The sequence below is a fragment of the Mobula birostris genome, chromosome 1 (assembly GCF_030028105.1).
Source record: "Mobula birostris isolate sMobBir1 chromosome 1, sMobBir1.hap1, whole genome shotgun sequence".
Classification (NCBI taxonomy): Eukaryota; Metazoa; Chordata; class Chondrichthyes; order Myliobatiformes; family Myliobatidae; genus Mobula; species Mobula birostris.
Window position 1 is genome coordinate 170,975,566 of NC_092370.1, and position 21,556 is coordinate 170,997,121.

A 21,556-nucleotide genomic window follows, 5' to 3' on the forward strand; every position below is an offset into this window, starting at 1 on the left:
ACTGAAATATTATACAATAATATGGTCCAAAATACATTAATACATCATTTTCATTAATACTGTGAAGGCTACTGAGGTGACTTTAAACTAGAATGGGTGGAGGGTGGGAATCAAACTAAAGAGACTAGGAGAGAGGAGGTTAGTTCACAAATAGAGAAAGCTAGTAGACAGTGTGTGAGGGAGGATAGGCAGGGGACAGAGATCAGGAGCACTCAGACTGAAGATATAGGGGAGAAGGAAGAAAAAGATAACAAAGTTGCTTACTCCATTAAGGATAAACAGAGAGTTTCTTAAATGCATCTATTTTAATGCTAGGAGCATTGTAAGAAAGGTGGATGAGCTTAGAGCATGGATTGATACCTGGAAATATGATGTTGTAGCTATTAGTGAAACATGGTTGCAGGAGGGGTGTGATTGGCAACTAAATATTCCAGGAGCATTGTAAGAAAGGTGGATGAGCTTAGAGCATGGATTGACACCTGGAAATATGATGTTGTAGCTATTAGTGAAACATGGTTGCAGGAGGGGTGTGATTGGCAACTAAATATTCCAGGATTTCGTTGCTTCAGGTGTGATAGAATAGGAGGGGCAAGAGGGGGAGGTGTTGCATTGCTTGTCAGAGAAAATCTAACAGCAGTGCTCTGGCAGGATAGATTAGTGGACTCGTCTAGAGAGGTTAGGGAGACCCAGATCTGGGCCGTACCCTCCAAATATCCGGACCTGAATCTTGGTTTTTTTGCACTAACTTACTTTCCATTTATATATTTTCTATTTATGATTTATAATTTAAATTTTTAATATTTACTATCGATTTGTAATCCAGGGAGTGGGAAGCGCAGAATCAAATATCGCTATGATGATTGTACATTCTAGTATCAATTGTTTGGCAACAATAAAGTATACAGTAAAAAAGTATATTTGGGTGGAATTGAGGAATGCGAAAGGTGTAGTGACGCTTATAGGGGTGTATTATAGACCACCTAATGGGGAGCGAGAATTGGAGGAGCAAATTTGTAAGGAGATAGCAAATATTTGTAGTAAGCACAAGGTTGTGATTGTGGGAGATTTTAATTTTCCACACATATACTGGAAAGCCCATTCTGTAAAAGGGCTGGATGGTTTGGAGTTTGTAAAATGTGTGCAAGATAGGTTTACTCTTAGAACCCATGGCCAAGTGGTTAAGGCATCGGTCTTGTGATCTGAAGGTTGCTAGTTCAAGCCTCAGCTGAGGCAGTCTGTTGTGTCCTTGAGCAAGGCACTTAACCACACATTGCTCTGTGACGACACTGGTGCCAAGCTGTCTGGGTCCTAGTGCCCTTCTCTTGGACAACATCAGTGGCGTGGAGAGGGGAGACTTGCAGCATGGGCAACTGTTGGTCTTCCATACAACCTTGCCCAGGCCTGCACCCTGGAAACCTTCCAAGGCGCAAATCCATGGTCTCGTGAGACTAACGGATACCTAAAAAAAAATGGGGACCGAGAATTGGAGGAGAAAATTTGTAAGGAGATAGCAGATATTTGTGGTAAGCACAAGGTTGTGATTGTGGGAGATTTTAATTTTCCACACATAAACTGGGAAGCCCATTCTGTAAAAGGGCTGGATGGTTTGGAGTTTGTAAAATGTGTGCAGGATAGTTTTTTGCAGCAATACATAGAGGTACCAACTAGAGAAGGGGCAGTGTTGGATCTCCTGTTAGGGAATGAGATAGAGCAGGTGACGAAGGTATATGTTGGGGAGCACTTCGGGTCCAGTGATCACAATACCATTAGTTTCAATATAATTATGGAGAAGGATAGGACTGGACCCAGGGTTGAGATTTTTGATTGGAGAAAGGCTAACTTTGAGGAAATGCGAAAGGATTTAGAAGGAGTGGATTGGGACAATTTGTTTTATGGGAAGGATGTAATAGAGAAATGGAGGTCATTTAAAGGTGAAATTTTGAGGGTACAGAATCTTTATGTTCCTGTTAGGTTGAAAGGAAAGGTTAAGAGTTTGAGAGAGCCATGGTTTTCAAGGGATATTGGAAACTTGGTTCGTAAAAAGAGAGGGATCTACAATAAATATAGGCAGCTTGGAGTTAATGAGGTGCTCGAGGAATATAAAGAATGTAAGAAGAATCTTAAGAAAGAAATTAGAAAAGCTAAAAGAAGATATGAGGCTGCTTTGGCAAGTAAGGTGAAAATAAATCCAAAGGGTTTCTACAGTTATATTAATAGCAAAAGGAGAGTGAGGGATAAAATTGGTCCCTTAGAGAATCAGCATGGACGGCTATGTGCGGAGCCAAAAGAGATGGGGGCGATTTTGAACAATTTCTTTTCTTCGATATTCACTAAGGAGAAGGATATTGAATTATGTAAGGTAAAGGAAACAAAAAGGGTAGTTATGGAAAGTATGAAGATTAAAGAAGAGGAAGTACTGGTACTTTTAAGGAATATAGAAGTGGATAAGTCTGCGGGTCCGGGCAAGATATTCCCTAGGACCTTGAGGGAAGTTAGTGTGGAAATAGCAGGAGCTCTGACAGAAATATTTCAAATGTCATTAGAAACAGGGACGGTACCGGAGGATTGGCGTATTGCTCATGTGGTTCCATTGTTTAAAAAGGATCTAAGAGTAAACCTAGCAATTATCGGCCTGTGAGTTTGACGTCAGTGGTGGGTAAATTGATGGAAAGTATTTTTAGAGATGGTATATATAATTATCTGGATAGCTAGGGTCTGATTAGGAACAGTCAACAGGGATTTGTGTGTGGAAGATCATGTTTGACAAATCTTATTGAATACTTTGATGAGGTTACTAAGAAAGTTGACGAGGGTAAAGCGGTGGATGTTGTCTATATGGACTTCAGTAAGGTCTTTGACAAGGTTCCACACGGAAGGTTAGTTAGGAAGGTTCAATCGTTAGGCATTAATATTGAAGTAGTAAAATGGATTCAGCAGTGGCTGAATGTGAGATGCCAGAGAGTATTGGTGGATAACTGTGTGTCAGATTGGAGGACGGTGTGTAGCGGTGTGCCTTAGGGATCTGTACTGGGTCCAATGTTGTTTGTAATATATATTAATGATCTGGAGGATGGGGTGGTAAATTGGATTAGTAAGTATGCGGATGATACTAAGGTAGGTGGAGCTGTGGATAATGAAGTAGGTTGTCAAAGCTTGCAGAGAGATTTAGGACAGTTAGAAGAGTGGGCTGAAAGATGGCAGATGGAGTTTAAAGCTGAAAAATGTGAGGCAGATTTGAAGCTGATCACCTCAGCATGTAGGATGGTAGCGGATCGGGGAATGCTCACCTAGATTAATAGACAGAAGTCAATCATTATTCAAAACAAAACCAGCCCCTTGTTTGAAGCTGATGATAAGTGATTTATTGGACTGGGAGTTGGTTGACCAGGTGTGCAAGGCAGGGAGATGTGATCTGTATAAAGCCATATGAAACTGATGGAAAACATGCTCGTCTCTCCACATTGAAACAATGTTGTGGCATTACAGTCATGGCTGGAAGTACCATTGTCGGCCTTCAGAAAGGGATTCCTAATACCCTGCTTGAAAGTTAGAGCATATAAATAGATTGAAACTGCATGTACGTGGTACTGCTGCACAACAAACTCATTTGCAGGGATATTAAATGAGTCATTGGATTTTACATCAGAAAGCAGAAAATTCATACAGAGAAATCTGCCAAAATTTTCTCCAATGAAAGGACTGTCTGCCTGCATTTCAAAAGATGCCTAATTAAATCTGATTGGAATGATGGATTGCCAGAAATATTAATCCCACAATGTTTTCAAACCAATTATGATAGGAATCAGAAAGAGATTTTTGGAACATAGGAGCGGCTGAGAGATACTAAAAAAAAAACCCAGAATTACACATAAATTACACGTATTAACAGAAAGTTGACAGCTTGGAATGAGGCCACTCTGCATGACAAGGCCATACTGGCTGCATGCAAGAATAAGCCAGCTACCTCCATTCCCACCCACTCCCCATAACCCTACAAATGTTATCCTTTTAGATACTTACCCTACGCCATTTGGAACACTACAGTTGTTCCAAACCCCAACCCCTCTTGGATGTACTCTTGCCCCTCTTGCATTTTCTGTCAGTGACTTTCATTTTATGTCCCTTAGTTGTGACTCTGCCAATGGGAACATCTTCTTTCAACATTTCTCTCTGTATTCCTAATGGTTTTAAATGCATCTATCAGATTTGTGCACATCCTTCTCTATTTTGAGGAGAACGACCCCATATTCACCAGTCTATCTACGTAACACAGCCCCGCATTCCGGGGATTGATTTATTTATTGAGATACAGTGCGGAATCGGCTCTTTTGGTCTTTTGAGCCGCAATGCTCAGTAACCCCTAATTTAACCCTGACCTAACCATGCGACAATTTACAATGACTGACTAACCTACTAATCAGTACGTCTTTGGACTGTGGGAGGAAACTGGAACCCCCAGAGAAATCTCACTCATTCCTTGGGGATGATGTATAGGCTCCTTACAGATGACGTTGGAATTGAACTCTGAACTCTGAGGTGCTGGGCTCTAATAACGCTGCACTATCAAACCTCTCCCAAGCTTTTTATGTCCTCCTAAAGTGTGGTGGAAATAGACCACAATACTCCATGTGTGGATGAAACAGTTTAATTATAGAAGCTGCTCAAATTTCTGTATCTTGCTTTCTTATGCCTATGTTTCTGAAGTCTAGTAATCTATATGACTTTTGCCACTTTGACTTCCTCTGCCACTTAGCCTTTGCCTCCATATTTCTGTTCTTGTACTCTTTCAGATTAATATTCCTTCATTTATTTTATTTGCTCTTCCCACTCTTTCTACTAAATTATTGCATTTTACATTTCTCAGTATTCAACTTTATCTTCTAGACATTCCATAAGCCTGCCTGCATCGCCTTAATACCATCCTCCTCATAGTTTACCACTCACTCTTCTTTGTGTTATCTGCAGGTTTGGAAATTCCGCCTGAACACCCAACTCCACGTTGTTACTATGCATTAAGAAAACAATAGTGTTCCTAACACTGAATCCCAGGGTACTCTGCTGTACACTTCCCTCCGGTTGGAAAAGCAAATTTCTTTCCTATTCTCCATTTCCTGCAGCTCAATCCACTTCCTATCAATGCAATAGTCCCCATTATTTCAGGCCCGATAATTTGATAATAAATCTGTTACTAGCCCATTTAAGTATTTTGAATTTGGTATAAAGCACATCCACAACATCTGCGTCATATCAGCTAAATCTCTACCAAGTTAGTTAGCCATGATTTGTCTTCAACAAATCCATACTTGCTTTCCTTATTCAATGCACTCTGGTCCAAGATGAAAACAGGAAACGCTGGAAACACTCAGCAGATCAGGCAGCATCTGTGGAAAGAGAAACAGAGTGAACGTTTCAGGTCAAAGACCCTGACATCCGGTCTACAGCCTGAAACGTTAACTCAGTTTCTCTTTCTTCAGATACTGCCTGGCTTGCCTTTTCCTATTTTTGTCTCATATTTCCTGCATTTTATTTTCATATTGGTCCAATTGACTGACAATTCTGTCTCTGATTATTGTGTCTAGAACTTTCCCACTGCAGAGGTCAAACTAAACGATATTTGTTGGATCTATCCGTATCCCATTTTATTTGAACAACATTATATTTGCAACTTTTCTGTACTTGGGCACAACTCTTGATTCTACAGTTGCTTGCAAGATTATGGTCAGGGCCTTTGTAATTCTCTCGTTTAGTTCTGCAGTAACCTAGGACCAGGTCACATTAAGTGCAGCTAACCTCTGTGGAAACGTCCTTTTTTTTAAATCACTTTCCAATCCAACCAGTCTTTACTACATCTTTCTTTGGTGAGATTCCAGCTCCATCTTCCAGGTGAGGATGTAATAAAGTTCTCAGTTAATATCTCTGCCATGTCTTCATGAAGAGATTCCTCTTTTGGTTTCAGATGAACTCAGCCCCACCAGCTCCCCTTGCCTTGCCCTGATCATGTTTATTTTTCTATTTATTTATGCTAGTTTCATTTATTTTTGCCTCTGAACTTTCAGTGATTGGCATGTTTTTAAAATTTTAAATAATGACTAATTAACTCTTTGGTTAATTAGTAATTCTTTAACAAAAGGAAGAACCATGCCCATCACAGTAATGTGGCTTTGGTTATAACACTTAATTACCATCTTAACCTAGTAGTCTTAAAGTTTCCTCCGAAGTTATTTTAACAAAGGACAATCATTTGGACTGCATTACCTGATGTGAAAGTTCTGAATATTGACATTCTTGTAAGGAGCAGTCTTGCGTTGACACCAGAGCAACAGCCCTTCCTTTGCAGATGTCTCTGCAAAAACCAGAGGTAACATTTTAGAACGGCATCACTCTACAAGGATACAGCACAACATTTTCAATAGTACACTGGGAGCAGGGGAGGAAACAAGTTGACAGAGTATTGAAGACAAAATAAAGCAGTTGAAAGTTACAGTACAACACGCAAACACGACCTTCAGCTTGCTGAGTGCTTTCCATCAATCGCCCATTTGAACTAATCTCACATTAATCACATTGTTTATTCTAACCACATTCCTTTCAGCTCCCCCCAGATTTTACCACTCACCTGTACTATTTACAGCGGCCAATTAACCTTCCCACACACATGCCTTTGGAATTGTGGAGAGAACGCAGAGCACCCAGAGAAAACCCATGCAGGTGAAGGGGAGAAATGCAAACTCCACACACACAGTAACCAAGGCCAGAATTGAAGATGCACCTTTGGCATTGTGAGTTGGTAGCTCTACTAGCTGCCTCACAGTGGCATTCGATAGGGTGCAGCATAAAAGACTTATGACTAAGATATGAATTCATGGAGTTAGGAATAATGTATTTACACAGGCAGAGAATTACTTCACCAATGGGAGGCAGGGAGTTGGGATAAATGTGTGTTTCTCTGTGTGTCAGTGATGAGCCAGAATGCAACAGGGGTTGGTGCGGAGCCTGCCACTGTTCACGACATACATTAACGATTTAGACTAGGGGACCGAGTGCAGCATCTCCAAGCCTGCTGATGACATTAAGCTGAGTGGAAAAGGAAATTGTGGAGAGTCTGCAGTGGGCAAGGGCCCAGAAAACAGAGTGCAATGTTGCTGAATGTGAAGTCATCCACTTGGGAAGGAAAAATAAAAGATCAGGTTATTGTTTAAACAGTGCAAGTTTGCAGCAAACTGTTGTGCTGAGGTACTTGTGCACGAGTCGCAAAAGGCCGAATTGCAGGTGCAAAAGGTTATCAAGAAGGCAAATGGAATGTTGCCCTTCATTGCTAGAGCGATTGAATTGAAGAACAGGGTCAGCGTCTGCAGTACTGTGCTGCAGGTGTTGTACGACTCAGTGGCAGACAGCATTCTATTCTACGCTGTGGTCTGCTGGGGGAGCAGGGTGAGAGCAGCTGACACCAAGAGGATCGATAAGCTTGTCAGGAAGGCTAGTTCTGTTCTTGGGGTGTAACTGGATTCCCTGGTGGTTGTGTCTGAGAGGAGGATGCTGCAGAGCATGCTGGATATTCTCTCTCATCCTGTCCATGACATACTGGCCAAACAGGAGCACATTCAGTAACAGACTGAGTCCACCGAGGCGCACTACTGAAAGCCACAGGAGATCCTTTCTCCCCGTGGCTATAAAACCCTACAACTCCCCCTCCTTAAGCATGTAAGCATATGGTTTCATTGCACATCTGTATTTTGCAATATTACTTTTTAATGCACATTTTGTTTTTTTTCATACTTCAATGCTTATATTTTGTATTTTTATATATTTCTGACTGAGCAACCTTGCAACAATAATTTCCTTTGGGATAAATAAAGTTTTATCTTATGCTGCAACTATACAGGGTACTGGTGAGGCTGCACCTGGAGTGCTGTGTGCAGTTCTGGTCCCCTTACTTCTGGAAAGCTATACTAGCTTTGGAGGCAGTGCAAAGGAGGTTCACCAGGTTGATTCCAGAAATGAGGAGGTTAGTATGAGGCGAGCTTGACTCACCAGAATTCGGAAGAACAAGAGGAGATATTATAGAAACATACAAAATTAAGCAAGGGCTAAGTGAGACCGTGGTAGGAAAACTTTCCACTTTAGTGAGACTGGAACTAGAGGACATAGCCTCAGGATTCAGGGGAACGGATTAAAATGGAAATAAGGAGGAACTTCTTTTCCTAATCTGCGGAATTCTCTGCCAAGGGAAACAGTAGAGGATACCTTATTAAGTATATTTAAAGACACAGTTAGATAGATTTTTGATTAGCATGGGAATTAAAGGTTAAGGGCCTTCTGGACACCAAGGGCAAGAAATCTTCTAGGTAAGGGAAAGCAAGCCCCTCCCACCACAAGCAACATTTTGATGAGTACATTCTGGGCTGAAATGATTTTAATATTGCATTGTAGAAATTTTTTTTTTGCCTCTTACAAGCAGCAACAACCAGATCAATAAACTGTGCGGAGGATCACACAGTTCCTCAATCATTCCCTTGTGAAATTACCAATTTAGCAAGGAAATGGGTTTAGGTAATCAGGGGAAGAAATTGTGCTCATAATTATGATTAGTTAATATTATTATTGTATTTATTATTATTTCTAAATGTTGCTGCTGTAACAAAATAATTTCCCACTCAGGATCAATAAAAAAATTATTAATAATTACAGACTAGTAAAAGGCATCCATTTGTCTTGCGAGACCATGGATCTGCTCCTGGAAAGTCTTCACTCTCCAGGCCGCAGACCTGGGCAGGGTTGTATGGAAGACCAGCAGTTGCCCATGCTGCAAGTCTCCCCTCTCCACGACACCAATGTTGTCCAAGGGAAGGGCATTAGGACCCATACAGCTTGGCACCAGTGTCGTCGCAGGGCAACGTGTGATTAAGTGCCTTGCTCAAGGACACAACACGTTCCCTCGGCTGGGGCTCGAACTTACCACCTTCAGGTAGCTAGTCCAATGCCTTAACCACTTGGCCCCTTGCCAACACTACAGACCAGTAATAAACCCAATAAAAGGAAGCGTCCATACATATCTCCAATATGAATTGTATGATCATTGTCCTAGAAAAATATAAAGATAGCATTTTTTTCTGGATATTCTGCTCCAGTTAAAATTGTATTTCCTTTAGAATCAAAACCAGATTCATTATCACTGACTTATATGATGTGAAATTTGTTGTTTATTAAAAGGAATCCAAATTTCAAGAAGTTTTAAAACAATCTTTTTTTCACTTTCACATTAACGCTGCTAAAAGACTCTTCAAATTGTTGAAGATGGAATTCAACTCACTGGAAACTGGGCCCATTTAGTCCATATTGACTAATGATGGTGTGGCTCTGATTTCCATTTGTGTGGAATCGTTCAGAAGAACCCTAGCCAATTCAGGCCAAAATCGCTGCTTGCAAGTAAGTTTTTCATTGCACCTGTGCATACTTGTACTTGTGGGGTTGGTTATCTATCGTATCCAACAATGACAGAAGCCCTGCGTGAGAAAGTTTTTGAAGTGGGAAAGCTGTTGCACTGGGGGACAGTTCCACTCTCTTGACCTTGGAAGTGCAGTTCCAGTGGTATGAGTCGTCATCACAACCGGGTTCAACCTCGATTGCAGTGGATGACCATGACGTCTTCTGTGCCTCGTTATGCACTCCACTCTTTATTGAGCTTTGCAGAGCTTTGTACACGTATAAACACACACACACACACACACACACACACACACATGAAAATAAACTAGTAAACTAGACTTTGACAGACTCATGGGACATAATGCCAATTTATTTACTACTATATTTCACTGTAATAGCTCCTCATGGGAAGGAATAGAAAGAACTGGACCTTCATTCTCCCATGGTTAATTGTTTACAACATCAAACCTACATTCCTTGCTTTAGGGAATAATAAGCATGGCACAGGTTAGTAACCAGCTTCCTTATGAAATACATAATCCATATTTTAAATAATCATGTGACATGGGAAGTTTCTTGCCACAGAGGAGCTTTCAGCATGAATATACCATTGGTCCCAAGATGTCATAACTTAGAATTCTGCAATTAAGTTTGCATTAGAGATCATTGTATTTTTTTTGAAAACTTTACAAAAATTCTTAAGTTTAAAAACATTAAAAGCTTCTATAAAACACCCAGGTACTATTCTCTTTAGTAGCATTTGTCTCACTGGGCGGATTTTCTCCTGTATCCTTCATTGCTACCCATTGTATTCTACAGACTGTGTTATAATCAGTGGTAAAATAGCAAAGCTATTTATTCTCTTGGTGAAGACAGAATAGAAATAATTTCTATTATAATTCATACACCTCTGCTGAATGCCATGCAATTCTAATTAGCACTTGCAAAAAATCACTGTACAAACACAATACTGAAATTCATGAGCATTGTGTAACAGTAATGAAAAGTGGAATGAAATTTTCTGTCTTCAATGGATAGAAACTGATTAGGTCTGCCAGAAGGTAGCTTCAATGGTTACCAGGAGTTTTATGACCAATAGCATTTAATTGTATTTGCTCTTCTCCAATTCAGTTAATTGATGGGAAATGGTCACACAAAAGATGTTTTCTGATGAAATAAGCACAGAACATCAACTGCAGCAAAGAGATGCTGAGTCTCCTTCGCTTTGGCTACAAAAGGATTTCAAGATAATTCTTTCTTACCTTCCACTGAGATATCCTGAATGGCAAATCGAAGAATGATTGTCCAGATCATACCAAGGGTCATCTTTGCATTACCATCCACAATTTCTGCAGAAGCAAACAAAGAGAAACAAATCTTCAAATAATTGTTTCCATCATACACCCATGATCTGGCCGATACAAGCACTAGAACAAAAGGAATATTGTGAAAAGTCACTTGCCAATATTCCAAGAAAGGGCAGGGTGGAGTAATTGATGCTGGTGTCCTGGTCAGTATTTAACACTTAAGGATCAAAAAATAAATGAACTTGCCATTATCTGGATGTATAAACTGGCTGCTGTGCTTCTAACACCAGAGCACTTCAAAAGCCCAGCAGCATTCAGGGTATCCTGAAGTCAGGAAAAATGCTACACATCTTTAAAAATTCTAACTTATTATGGAAAAGTCAGTCTGGGTCTGCCACTAAGGCATACTATGTGCACCTATCCACAAGGATTAACTATGGCTAACAGACTCAAGATGCATCAAGTGAGGCCATTCTGTTCAGCCAGTCAACTCAGGTTACAGTTCTCCATTTGCATCCAAACCAGAAACTGGAGCACATAGAATATTCAGATAGAGACCCTCTCTTTCGGGCCAAAGTCCACAGACCTTTGATCTACTTATCAAAAGCGAAAATCTACATCCTCCAGCACCTCAACTTCATCACAGCATCCAACAAGATCATGAACATCTAAAAACAGTGATTTCCAAGTCCTACAAGGCGTTTACATCAGTTTAGAGATTTTATACAATCTAACTGCTCCCTTTGTTCAATAGAATTAAACTCTTGAATGCTCTCTACAGTTTTCGTCCTTGATTGTATATTTCTTCACCGGTCCAACCTTTTGGCTCCATACACATTCACAGACAGCAAATCCAATCCAAAGAGAGGACAATATTATTGCTGATTGCACAGTTTGGCACTGAAGAGCATGCAGGAAAATCCCCTCATATACAGTGGGGAGGGAGGGAGGGGTAGATGGAACAGTCAAAGGAGAACTTTTGCCAACAGTTCCCAGTACAAAAGAGCTTTTGGAGAGAAAGAGTTCCAGTTAAAGTAATATGTTTAAAAAAGAACTGGGAAAACATACCCAACCCAAAATCTTCATAAACCTTACATTATGCATCTGAAATGAAGTGCTGAAACAGCTCCTGCTTTGGAGCTAGGGATATTGGTAACATTGGTGCAGGTTGAACTCCATCTTATTGCTTTGCATATCCTATCAGTTGGGGCCTGTTAAATCCATGACAATGAGCAGCCATGGCAACAGTGGAACAACCTTTAACCCTGGACGATGTCAACAGCAGAGGAAGCACTCAAGCATCCATTTCTCTTGGAGATAGTGTGTGTTTGTGTTTGGTTTTATTGGCAATGCTGACGCTGAAATGCTAAAATAATCTGTGTCCTTTCTGTGCTATTCTTAGAGGAAATCACAAGTATAGTTGCCAAGGAATCATGCAGTTAACTAGGAGACATTTTCCTTTTTTAAAGCTACATGCAGCTTTAGTTCAGCATTGGTACTACAAACCGTTTTAGATTATCAAACGTCTACGCTGTAATAGATTGAGTGTTAAACCACCTTCCTGCCTATTTTTCAGCTGTGTGTAAGACCATAAGATATAGGAGTAGAACTGTGTTGATATACTGTGATTTTGTCAGGAATCTTTTTCATTGCATTGTGAATCACATTAATAACGAAATTACTTTTATTATTGATGCATGACCCTAAATAACAGCTATCTAATGCTGGCTCCCAGGTCGCACATTTGAACAGTAAGATCCTCATTTAGAAATTCTCACACACAGCATTTTATTTTGAAGTGCTACGCATGTGAAAGGCAGTTAGGTTGAAAATGATGCTGCCATTCCTGAAATTCATAACCAAGCACTTCCGGCTGTGGATCGAGCCTGTTCCCATGACATGATTTCTGCGCAAGATACGCACAGCGAGACGTCATTCTCCACACAATGCTCCTTTTGGGTATCGCTCAGGAAGTCAGGCCATGTAGTTCTGAGGCTTTCTCAGAACTACGACGTTTCAAAAGCACTGTGCCACAGGGAGGTGCCAACCACCTCCTCAACCTCGCACTCAATGCCTGTAAGACCAAGAACCTGACTGCAGACCTCAGGAAGGGGAAGTCGAGAGAGCATGCACCCAGTCCCCATTGTGGGGTCAGCAGTGGAAAGGGTGAACAGCTTCAAGTTCACGTTCCTGGATGTCAACATCTCAGAAAATCTCTCCGGAGCTCAGCGCATCAACGTTATCATGAAGACTTCATACTGCATGTTCCACATAGAACATAAAGCAGCATAGGAAGACACTGTCCCACCGATGATCATGCTAAACTAATTAAACCTGTCTGCTTCCACATGATCCATATGCCTCCATTCCCAAGGTATTCATGTACCCACCTAAATTTGTCTTAAATGCCACCATCATGCCTGGTAGTCAAATACAGGCACGTACAACACACCAAGTAAAAGACTTAACCTGCACAACTCCTTAAAACTTTCAAGTTCAACTTCAACTTTATTGTTATCCGACTGTACGTATATACAGCCAAACGAAACAAGACCACACTGCACCCACAATACATACATCACACGCAGCACATAAAACAAACTATTACCACAAATAAGTTAATAGAATATAATTCAAAATGTGTGTGTGTGTAGCACAGGTAAACAGCTCACTCTCCTAGTGATGAGACCTCAGTGGTGGCAGGGTATTCATTAGTCTCCTGGCCTGGAGGAAGAAGCTGTGACCCAGTGCGGTAGTCTTGTTCCCAATGCTCCTGTACCTCCTTCCTGATGATAGTGGCTCAGAGATTGTGGGATGGGTGGTGTGGGCCCTTTGTATACAGTGTTTCTGGTAAATTTCACAAATGGGGAGGAGGGAAGAGATGAGACCCTGGTGATCCTGTCAGCAGTTTTACCATCCTCTGTAGGGTCTCGGACATCTGATGCCTCCTCTTCACATTAGAGCCGTGCCATCTCGTACCTGACATTTCCACCCTGAGAAAAAAATTCTGAATACCCACCCTAAACATCTCTCAGGTTTCCCCTCAGCCTGTAACACTGAGAGGAGTCCTAGAAAACAATTCAAGCTTATCAAACCTCTCCGAATAGCTAATACGCTCTAAACCAGGCAGCCTCCTGGTGAACAACCTCTATAACTTTTTCAGACCATCCACATCCTTCCCAAAACGTGGTGACCAGAGCTGCATGCAATACTCCAAATGCAGACCAATCAAAATTTTACACAGCTGCAACATGACTTCCTGACGCAGAGCCCCAAGTGATGAAAGTAAGCAAGCCATTCGTGTTTTATTTACAATCCTATGTATTTGTGTAGTCATTTCGAGGGAGCTGTTGGCTTTGACCCCAATCTTCAACTTGTCTGCCCTAGCCAGTCAAAGGCATGCCTCTTCAACCAGTGGGAATGTGGAACAGTTGTTGGGTACAAATCAAAATCAGGAGATGTGTATCAGAGAATTCACTAAACAAAGAGCAAAAGAAATTAAAGAAAATGGAAACTGGAACTGAAGGAGAAAAAGAGATAATGAAGGGAAAAAAAGAATTTATTTTCATATAATCACCATCAAAACAATTAAACAAATGAGATTTTACACCAAGTAAAGCTAATTGAATTGCCATTGCAAAAAGTTGATTGGCAATTAAGACATTCACAGACACAGGAATAGTGAAGCCCTGAGATTATTTGGGCCAGCTCCACATCCTTCATGTGTTTCAGTGCCATCCCTCGTTGAGACAGAACTTGTGAGTGAGGCGGGCAGCTCTGAGAACAAGGTGCCATTTTCAAAATCAGATCTGAGTTCATTGTGACAGGCACACACAGGCACGGTGCAATGAAAATCTTACTTGCAGCAGAATCACAATCACACAGCATCAGATACACAATATTCACAAGAAAATAAAAATAAATTACACAATTTTTACATGAAGGGACACAATGAGAAATATTTTTGTAAAGTATATTGTAGTGCAAAGTGGTCATTATACTGCTATACAGGTAATAATTAGTGTAGTGCGAGTTGGTTCCAGAACCAAATGGTTGAAGGGCAGAAGTTGTTCTTGAATCTGGTAGTGTGGCACTCCTGGATTCTGCACTTCCTGCTTGATGGTACAGGCAAGGAGGTGGCATGGCTTGGATGATGATAGGTGTTTCCTTTTTGAGGCTGGGTCTCATGTAGATATTACTGATGGTGGGGAGGGACGTGTCTGTGATTTATAGGGCTGAGTCCACCACTCTCTGAGTTCGTGCTGCGAAATCCAGCTCAGCATGCAACCAAAAATGGAAGACGACATCAATTCATCTGGTCCGCAAAACTCACAGTCTCCCCCTTTGCCCGAAAAGGACTGGCTCCAGGTCACCACTTCTCACTGTTCAGGAGAGAAAGTGAGTTTCTGTGCTCAAACTCATCGCTAAGGCAGTTTGAGATGTTCGCAATCCCATATTAAAATTCCATATTTTAGCAAAACAATTCTTGCCTCAGTAGGTGGATGTTTTCCTGGTGTCATGGATTCTTGATTACCTGACTGGCAGACCACAGTACGTGTGCTTGCAACACTGTGTGTCCGACAGAGTGATCAGCAGCACTGGGGCTCCACAGGGGACTGTCTTGTCTCCCTTTCTCTTCACCATTTACACCTCGGACTTCAACTACTGCACAGAGTCTTGTCATCTTCAGAAGTTTTCTGATGACTCTGCCATAGTTGGATGCATTAGCAAGGGAGATGAGGTTGAGTACAGGGCTACGGTAGGAAACTTTGTCACATGGTGTGAGCAGAATTATCTGCAGCTTAATGTGAAAAAGACTAAGGAGCTGGTGGTAGACCTGAGGAGAGCTAAGGTACCGGTGACCCCTGTTTCCATCCAGGGGGTCAGTGTGGACATGGTGGAGGATTACAAATACCTGGGGATACGAATTGACAATAAACTGGACTGCTCAAAGAACATTGAGGCTGTCTACAAGAAGGGTCAGAGCCCTCTCTACTTCCTGAGGAGACTGAGGTCCTTTAACATCTGCCGGACGATGCTGAGGATGTTCTACGGGTCTGCAGTTGCCAGTGCTATCATGTTTGCTGTTGTGTGCTGGGGCAGCCGACACCAACAGAATAAACAAACTCATTCGTAAGGCCAGTGATGTCATGGGGATGGAACTGGACTCTCTGACAGTGGTGTCTGAAAAGAGGATGCTGTCCAAGTTGCATGCCATCTTGGACAATGTCTCCCATCTGCTACAAATGTACTGGTTGGGCACAGGAGTACGTTCAGCCAGAGACTCATTCCACCGAGATGCAACACAGAGCGTCATAGGAAGTCATTCCTGCCTGTGGCCATCAAACTTTACAACTCCTCCCTTGGAGGGTCAGACACCCTGAGCCAATAGGCTGGTCCTGGACTTATTTCCTAGCATAATTTACATATTACTATTTAACTATTTATGGTTTTATTACTATTTATTATTTATGGAGCAACTGTAACGAAAATCCAATTTCCCCCGGGATCAATAAAGTATGACTATGACTAAACTTGCTGTCCAGTCAGTGCTAATCTGAATGCAAACTCATAACAAGCTAGTTCCAGCGTACGCACATTCTGACCATATAGATTCACTTGTGGAAGTGCGATAGAAACAAGTGTCCATCAAGTAAAAGTAGATACTTATTGGCCCGGGAAGCTAAATAACTAAGGACTACAGGGGAAAAGCAAGGAAATAAAACCCAAGGACCCAGCATTCTCTCAATGGGCTGAGTGAGCTTTTTTTGGGCTGCAAAGATTTTCTGACTTGAGCGGTCTCAGAAATAAAACAAAATTAATAAAACTTCGACCAAAAACCGCATCACCCACATTCAGTTCAAAATTCAGCAGCACCAGAGGCTGTTGAGGTTGGATTTCACTGCCATTGAAAATGGCAGCAAACAGATTGCTTTATCTTCACAAACCCATGCTACTCATAATTTAAAGCAGCTACTACATTCAGTTGGTTCTTCGCATTTAGTGAACGCCCATCAGGATTTTTAAAAAATTATTCAGCCAAAAGTTTTAAGTAAGTTTTTAGAAAGATCTTGGGGAGATAATGACAAAAAGAAACACCCACTCCCACAAGTAACCTTCGACGTCCATCTCTCAGATGGCCAAGGCTGGAGGACACATGTTGATGTGCCTCTTGGTGATGGGATGGATAAGCAACTGCAACGTGTTGGAGATAAGCCACTTGCCTTAGTTCTGCTCTGGAGCACATGAGGGAGGAGGCAGCGGGGGAAAGAGGAAATTAAAAAGAAGCAAAAGGATTTCCTCATGCCATGAGGCAGAATGGCTGTGCGCCGCAGATGATTTGAATTATAAGTAACCTTCTTTGAAGGGGTGCTCGGCACTGTGGGAAGTGTCTTGTGAACAATCATTCTGGAATATCCTCTCATAACAGGTGTATGTTACATTCATCTCCCAGGCCCTAGCAGCTTGGCTGTACTGAGTGGAAGGGCAAGAAAACACACAAACGATGCAAGGTTAGCATCGAACGTCCAGGAAAGCTCAGGTAATACATTGCCACCTACACCTAGTGTGCCTTTTTTTCTTCTAGGGAAGAGAGGACAAATAGTGCAAGAGGAAAGTAAGTGTCTTAAATAAAGTACAAGGCAAAAAAAACAGGCCCTTCAGCACAGCAGGTCCATCCCACCGTGTCAAACCTGACACTGTGGTGCTACACTGGGAGATCATAGTTCCGAGAGCCTAGATTCAATCCTGTCCTCCATCGGTTCCGTGTGGTGTTTCATCGTTTTCTCTGCAACCATGTGGGAATTCCCTCGTGATCCTTCCAGTTTCCTCATCCCAAAGATGTATGGATTGATAGGTTAATTGTCCGCTTTAAGTTGCCCCTACTCTGTAACTGGGGAGACAGGAGAATAAGTGGACATGAGAGAGAGAGAGAGAGAGAAGATGAGAAGGAGTTGTGAGGTATAGGGCAAAGGAGAATGCTTGATGAGCCAGATTGACTCGATGGGCTGAACAGCCTGCCTCTCTGTCATAAGAAATCATGAAATACGGAAATACAAAAAGAAACCACTTCATGGAATCACAGGGCGAAAACGACCTGAGCAATAGGAAATGGATGCCAGGACATTTCCTAGAAATGCCTTTGCGAACACTCACTTATCCCACACTCTGCTGTTGTACATCAGGATGTTCTCTCTTCTGCAATGTCTCTTGTTCCTCTACCTACTCCATGTCATTCAGATTGAAGGAGATTTGCATACTGGTTTTCTCCTCCCTTCCACCACATTAACTCTATGGAGCATTCAAGATACTCCAAGATGTGTTATACAATGAAAGTGGGCTGGTATCCCTACAACCCCCCAAAACACTAGAGCCTATGACAATCCCAGAGCACATTATAGCGCTATTTAGGCCTATTGTTTCATGCAACAATCCTGAATTAAACCGCTGTTAATCAGCACTTTAAACTTTTTTTCTCCCCAGAGATTACTGTAGCCTTAAATAAAAGCTACTAATGAATAACTCTTTCCTCCTCTGCCACCCAATAAAGTTTTATAGCTGAAAGAAAATCCGCTCAGACTCGTACTTTTTCATCTGGTCACTGTGGAGCACTTGCCCAGGCTCCCACTACCATTAACCTGCAGCTTTTGACAGGTTAACTGAGACTTACTGTAAACCCACAACCACCACCCAGCCAGTCAGCAGCTGCTCGATTTGCTCTTACACTGGCCTTGGGAGGGTGTTTGAACTACCAGGCACCTTTGACCTGCAGCCTGCAGCTCTCATGACCCCAGTGCAAATTTGATGGATCTGGGCTCTTTCATCTTGGTGCCAGGAATTAATGAAGCCCAGCCAGTTTACATTAGGGTTGCTGCCAAGCACGTCAGAACTGCAGGTTGTGGAGCTGGTAGAGCAGAAACCCTCTGAAAAGAAACATGACAAAAGGTCTTTAGCCCACCAAGCCTGCTTCACCATTTTGGTCGGTAGTAGCTTCTTTTACATCCAATTCCATACTCTTTTTTTTATTTATCTCCAGGAAATTTTGGGCCTCATACAACGGATAAATTGTAAGGATACAGAAGTAGAATTACGGCATTTGGCCCTTTGAGTCTGCACGCCATTCAATTATGGCAGATTAAACCCCATGTTCCTGCCTTCTCCTCATTACTCTTAACCCTTTTACCAATCAAGAACTCATCAATCTCTGCCTTAAATGCACAAGGACTCCGCTTCCAGCACCCTCTGTTGAAACAAATTCCACACAATCGCAAACTTCTGGTTAAACGACTTCTTCCCCAACTTAATTTTAAAGGAATGTCCCTTTATTCTGAGGCTGTAGCGTCAGATCCTAAGTGCTCCCACTTAAAGAAAACATTCTCCAGATGCATTTTATCCCGCCATTGTAGTAAGGAAGTTAATGAATCTCCTTTCCAAATAGGTTTAATAGTTGACATCTCCCACTATATCTCCACTAATTCTTTCCTTATCCTTTCATTGTTAACTTGATTAAAACCAAATTGTGGTTACAGAGCCCCATGGTTCTTCCCTCCCTTTCCACATGATGGGTACTTTAGTTATGAGGAAGTGGAAGACTCCAGAGAACCGTGATTATGAATATCTCCAGCTTCCTGGCAGAGTGCAGCAGCTAAGTTTTTCCAATGGAAACATGTCTCTTCCCTGGGGAAAGGGTGTAGGCAGAAATAGCAGATTCTAGGAATAAGAGGGATCTTGCAGTGCTTGTTCCGTGCTCCATGAAGACAGCTACAGAGATAAGGTGTCTAAGGCAGGACCCACGATGGGTGCCTTTGTTGGCTGAGGCATGGAACAGAAGGGTAAGGAAGTCATGTTGGAATGAAACAGTGATGGGGCCACAAGCAGAACACTGGTGTACAGTTCTGAATGTCACACTACAAGGAGACTATGATAATACCAGCAAGAATGCAGGGGAGATTTAGGAGGATGATCTTAAGGCTAGAGAATAATAGAGTAGAGGAGAAACTATCTAAGATGAGCTTGTTTACTCTGGAACAAAAGAGGCTGAAATGAGATTTAGTGGAAATCTATGAAATTATGAGTGGTCTTATCAGGGTAAATAGAAAGGACTTATTTCTATTTCTCTAAGGAAAAAGGTCAGTAAAGGAACACTGATTTAATCTCAATGATAGAGGGACTACTAGAGTGGAGTTGTGAAAAATATTCTCATACAATATTGTTCTTCTCCCAACAGATGCTGCCTAACCTACTGAGTACCACGATGCTCCAAAAGTCAAGCACACTGGCAGATTTTCCAGACCATTAATACCCAAACACACCCTTCAACATCAAAATTCAATGTCAAGTTTATTGCCATCTGCAGAAGTACATGTATGCACAGATGCAATGGGAAAACCCACTTGCAGCAGCATCATTGGCATAAGTGCAGGCACATAGCATTTCATTTTTTTACACAGTAATATAAAATTTTTTCCAATCAACCTGCAGAGTTTAAAGGCAGCTGTAAATAGAATTCCGGTGAGTTTCCGCTCGCATGTTTCAAATTTCCCCCACCCCCTCCCCATGACCCAGCTCCAGATGCACGCTGGAGCTAGACGCTGAAACATCAGGATATCCAAATGATCAAGTGCCTTTTTAAAATCAGTGTTTTGTTGTATTTCAGCACTTTGTTATTGCTTCAGGTTTCCAGTATCGGAAAAATATTATTTCAATCAACATAAAGTGAAGGTCTGTACATCATAGGATTAAATGATGGGTGGGACCAGCACCTTTCAATATATTCCGGATGGGATTTGATAGTCAAAACTGTGAGCGTACATGATCTGGGAATGAGCCATTTCATTAACCTATATTAAGGAACATCCTAGTAAGAAGAATAGCTCTATAAGAAGGAGCCAACATCCATGGTTAACTAGGAAAACTAAAGTTTGTACTGAATTGAAATAAAGAGTTATAAAATGTGGCTCACATTAGTCGTGGCCCTGAAGACTGGGGTTTTTTCACAGTGAGCAAAGGTTAACTTAAAAAATAAACAGACAGGGAGATGTTTACAGATATAAGAGAGAGGAACAAAAATAGACCTCGGTCACTTAGAGGATGAGAATTAATAATGGGGAATAGCGAGGCGGAAGAAAGTCTAAGCAATTAGCCTGCATTGGTCTCCAAAGTAGAAGACATAAAAAAATGTCCCAATATGGGTGGATAATACAAGGAGGAAGGAACTTAAAACAATCTCTATGAATAGACAAAAGCACCAAATAAGCTGATGGTGCTAAAGCCCAGATTTATTGACGATGGATTAGCAAATCATCAGGAAGACACAAAAATACTATAAAGCGATGGAGGCAAGTTAAGTGTGTAGGCAAATTGGCAGGTGGAGTATTGACTGTGCAGATGTTAGGTAATCCACTTTGGAAAGAATAATGAAATGAAAACAAAGTAATCTGGAGATCTTAGTGCCAGAAACACAGAAAAAAATCAGCTTGCAGGTCCAGAAAGGGCCAAATGGCCTAATTTTGCTCCTATGTCTTAAGCTCTTATTAGAAGGAATAAAGCCATAGACTATTTTCTAAATGGGAAGAAAATTCAAAACTCAGAGGTGCAAAAGGACATGGGAGTCCTTGTGCAGGAGTCCCAGAAGGCTAACTTGCAGGTTGAGTTGACAGCGAGGAAGGCAAATGCGATTTTAGCATTCATCTGCGGAGGACTAGAATACAAGAGCAAGGATGTAAAGCTGAGGCTTTATAAGGAATTGGTCAGACTGTACTTGGAGTATTGTGAGTGGTTTTGGGCCCCTTATCTAAGGAAGGATGTGCTGGCATTGGAAAAGT

General features: G+C 41.6%; 1 protein-coding gene across 5 annotated transcripts in view; it reads right to left on the reverse strand.

Annotated features, from left to right (window-relative positions):
• actn1 (actinin, alpha 1) overlaps window positions 1-21,556 on the reverse strand; it is a 252,605-nt gene that overhangs the window by 74,940 nt on the left and 156,109 nt on the right. For all 5 annotated transcript variants that reach the window (XM_072266007.1, XM_072266016.1, XM_072265998.1 and 2 more), the window contains exons 4-5: window positions 10,689-10,775; window positions 6,256-6,343 (exon numbers count right to left, since the gene is read on the reverse strand). In XM_072266007.1, the coding sequence (XP_072122108.1) occupies window positions 6,256-6,343; window positions 10,689-10,775 (175 nt within the window). The remainder of the gene's footprint in view (window positions 1-6,255; window positions 6,344-10,688; window positions 10,776-21,556) is intronic.